Raw genomic sequence first — 2,974 nt, forward strand, 5'->3', positions numbered from 1 at the left:
AAACGGAGGACGCCTCCACCCCCCCCCTGCCGCTCCAGCACCCTGTGCCTCTCTGGGCTGGCGCATTCCAGGGAGTATTTGAGTTGAAGCCCTGGACCAGTCAGTGCTGGCCCCATTCCAGCCTTTATCAACTGCAGCGGAGTGCCAAAGATCCCGGGTTTAATTACTGAACGTCTGGTCTGCGAAAGGCCACAGAGCTATCAAAGCCACCCTCTTCTGCCTGGCTCTCTCCTCGTTTACAAGGTCTCTACGCAGCCTGCTACTACAAGTCTCCTGCACGCTGTGGGTGGAAGGAGGGCCCTGTCGTAGCAGCAAGAGTTGTGACATCTCTCTTTCACTGGATTTAAGCCCAGTGGTATTAACACAAAATTCCTCTCCCCTCCAAGGCAAGTCCAAGCTTCTGGCCTTAGGGGACATGCCCCAAAACAGCAGCCACATTGACAAACCCAACTCCACAGCACTGACGCTCGGTTCAGGCAGCACCTAGATCTATAAAAACACGACAGACTCCTTTTCTGTGCAGGTGTTCTGCACTAGATCATTGTCATCCTCCAGCTCCTGCCTGTCTGCAGCCATCTGCAGCCTCCTGTCTTACGCCCGGACTGCAAGGTCCATCTTTTCATGCTGTAATCGCCCCGTGCTTGGCACAGCAAGATCTACTGCACTGCTGCGGGCCCTCGGGATTATGATAAAACCTTTGAAACCACGATTATAAACCCATAAAAACTGACCACACAAGAACGCTGATACCAGTTTCTCTGCCAGCTTGGTTATTCGGTCCTAGGGAAAGGAGTTAGGAGGGTGGGGAGGGAAGAGACGGTACCTGGTAGTCTTGATCGTCAATCCCAAACCTTTCCCGCAGGTTTCGGAACACCAGTGGACAATACTCCTTAAATTTAAAGCGACTTGGCAAGTTTTCCCTAGGACAAAGCAGAAAAGACGTTCTTGGGCAACGATCAGCTTGCAAAATCAAACTCAATACTTCTCCCACTTTAATGCTAAGCCCCCAGGATATCCAACCCTTCTCCTGCCTACAGGGGCTCTGTGCTGCGAGCATTCACCCTCATTAGGGCAGTTAGTTTCTTTGGATGCCCTCAAAAGTAATCAGTTCAGAGAAATGCTTGCAGGAGCCAGCCTGTGACTAACAGGCTCTCTAGATGAGGATGTGTGTCTTACAGAACAACCTCCCCTGTCACGAGCATGGATTTGACAGAACCATTTCTCTCCTTCCTCCTCCTTTGTTGCTTTGTTCTGCTCAGCAGCACAGCTGCCCCCTGCAACACGCTGGTACTGGGTAAGATGAAAAGCTGGAGGAAAGGGGGGCTCTGATTTCAGATCAGATCAGATCACTCGTGCGTCAAAAGAAAGGTCAACACACGACAAACCATCTCACCCAGAATGCAAAGGAGAAGGGCTGAATCAGCTCCAGTCTGGCATGTTCCACACCAGTCCCCATCGTTACAGGGCGAGCTTTGCTGCCAGGCCTCGCCAGCTGGAAACGGGCCTCCCCAGAGCACAGTGAGGTGACAACAGACAGCGTCCCTGTTAGTGAGGGGTGCTGCACCCACTCCCTGCCAGAGCTGCTCTTCTGCCCGGTGGGAAGAAGCAAAGATGGTGTTGCTTGGACCCAGCTCACGGAGAGCAAACTCCTGCCCTCCTCTCCATGATTCTGGGGTTTGGGTTCTGCTTGTCAGGCCAGGACACCCAGACAGGGCACAGCAGGAGGCAAGAGACAGTCCTGCTTCAGCCTCGTGCATAACCAATCTGTGCAGCAAACACCAGCCCTAGGGCTGCAGACAAGTGACACTCTGTGAACTCCAAAATATTGTCTTCTACCCAGTCCAGTGAGCATCTGTGAGGAAGTAGCTTTGTGTGACACCAGGGCTGAGCCTGGCCTTACCGGACTTCTCGTCACTCAAAGGATATAAACCAAACCACACGACAGCCTCTCCGTGACAGACTGACCCCCCACCACGTCCTGGTGAGTGGTCTGGGCAGGGCGCAGTCTCAGGGCATGTGTCCAGCCACGCCAGAGCCTCCTGGCATCACAACAGGGAACAAACCAAAAGGCCTCCACCGTGCCAGAGCAAAGAGCTCTATTTGCAGAGACAAACCAGTTGGGAAGCACCCACTTACTTGTTGAATAGATGATTGTCCACCTTAATCTTACTGTAGGCTTTAAAGTCATCGGGCATTAACATGACGGGGACGGGAACATTGCTGAGCTCGTTGATCTAGAAGAGAAAGGGAACAGAGACTCAAACCCCAAGTTCCAGTGCCCCCAGTTACTGCCAATGGACTGACTGGGATGCCAAATGCCCCAGGTGCTGGTTTTGAAGCAAATAAAACCCATCAGACTTTCAGAGCAACACGCTGTACTGAAGGAACCTGGAGAACACCGCGGTCACAAGGCACAGAAGCCCCTCGTTCCGTCATGTGCTGGGCACTCCAGAGCCAGCCCCGGCTCCAGCATCTGTTCACCTTCCACTGAGCATCAAAGACACAGCTTAGAACCGAGACAACCTACAGACCGAGAAATCGCAGGGTTGACATTTTAAATCAACCACCTCTGCTGTTATTCAGCAAATGCTGCGTCAGCCAACATCTCAATTAGTTCTCACCGTCACCAATCATGGACAACCAAAGTCTTCAAGCAGAGCAGACCCTGGGCAGCTTTGGTGCAGCGCAGCACTGCTCCCCTGGGCACATGGGCTCTGTGCTTGTCGTCTCTTGTTGCTCTTAGCCCACCTTCTCTAAAGGGATGAGTCACTCCACTAGATTGTTTTCGCTCCTCAGTCATGTGTGGCAGCCACGGGAATACAGGGAAGGAGAAGAATGAACGTTCAGCTACTATTGTACAGGCTACAGCACCCAGAGCGAAAGCATCAATAGTAAAAAACATAAAAACAATCCACCTCTGGCCTGTATCTGGCTGCACTGCTCCAGACAAGCCCGTGCACTGACAAGGCTGTGC

The 2,974-nt window shown here is 52.5% G+C and overlaps 1 protein-coding gene across 1 annotated transcript in view; it reads right to left on the reverse strand.

Moving 5' to 3' along the window:
• PIP4K2B (phosphatidylinositol-5-phosphate 4-kinase, type II, beta) overlaps positions 1-2,228 on the reverse strand; it is a 9,530-nt gene extending 7,302 nt beyond the window's left edge. Inside the window, exons 1-2 of the mRNA XM_010142976.1 lie at positions 2,137-2,228; positions 824-920 (exon numbers count right to left, since the gene is read on the reverse strand). Coding sequence (XP_010141278.1) covers positions 824-920; positions 2,137-2,201 — 162 coding nt within the window. The 5' untranslated portion in view covers positions 2,202-2,228. The remainder of the gene's footprint in view (positions 1-823; positions 921-2,136) is intronic.
• Between the last annotated feature and the right edge of the window lie 746 nt (positions 2,229-2,974).

This window comes from Buceros rhinoceros, unplaced genomic scaffold (genome assembly GCF_000710305.1).
Source record: "Buceros rhinoceros silvestris isolate BGI_N320 unplaced genomic scaffold, ASM71030v1 scaffold27339, whole genome shotgun sequence".
Taxonomy (NCBI): domain Eukaryota; kingdom Metazoa; phylum Chordata; class Aves; order Bucerotiformes; family Bucerotidae; genus Buceros; species Buceros rhinoceros.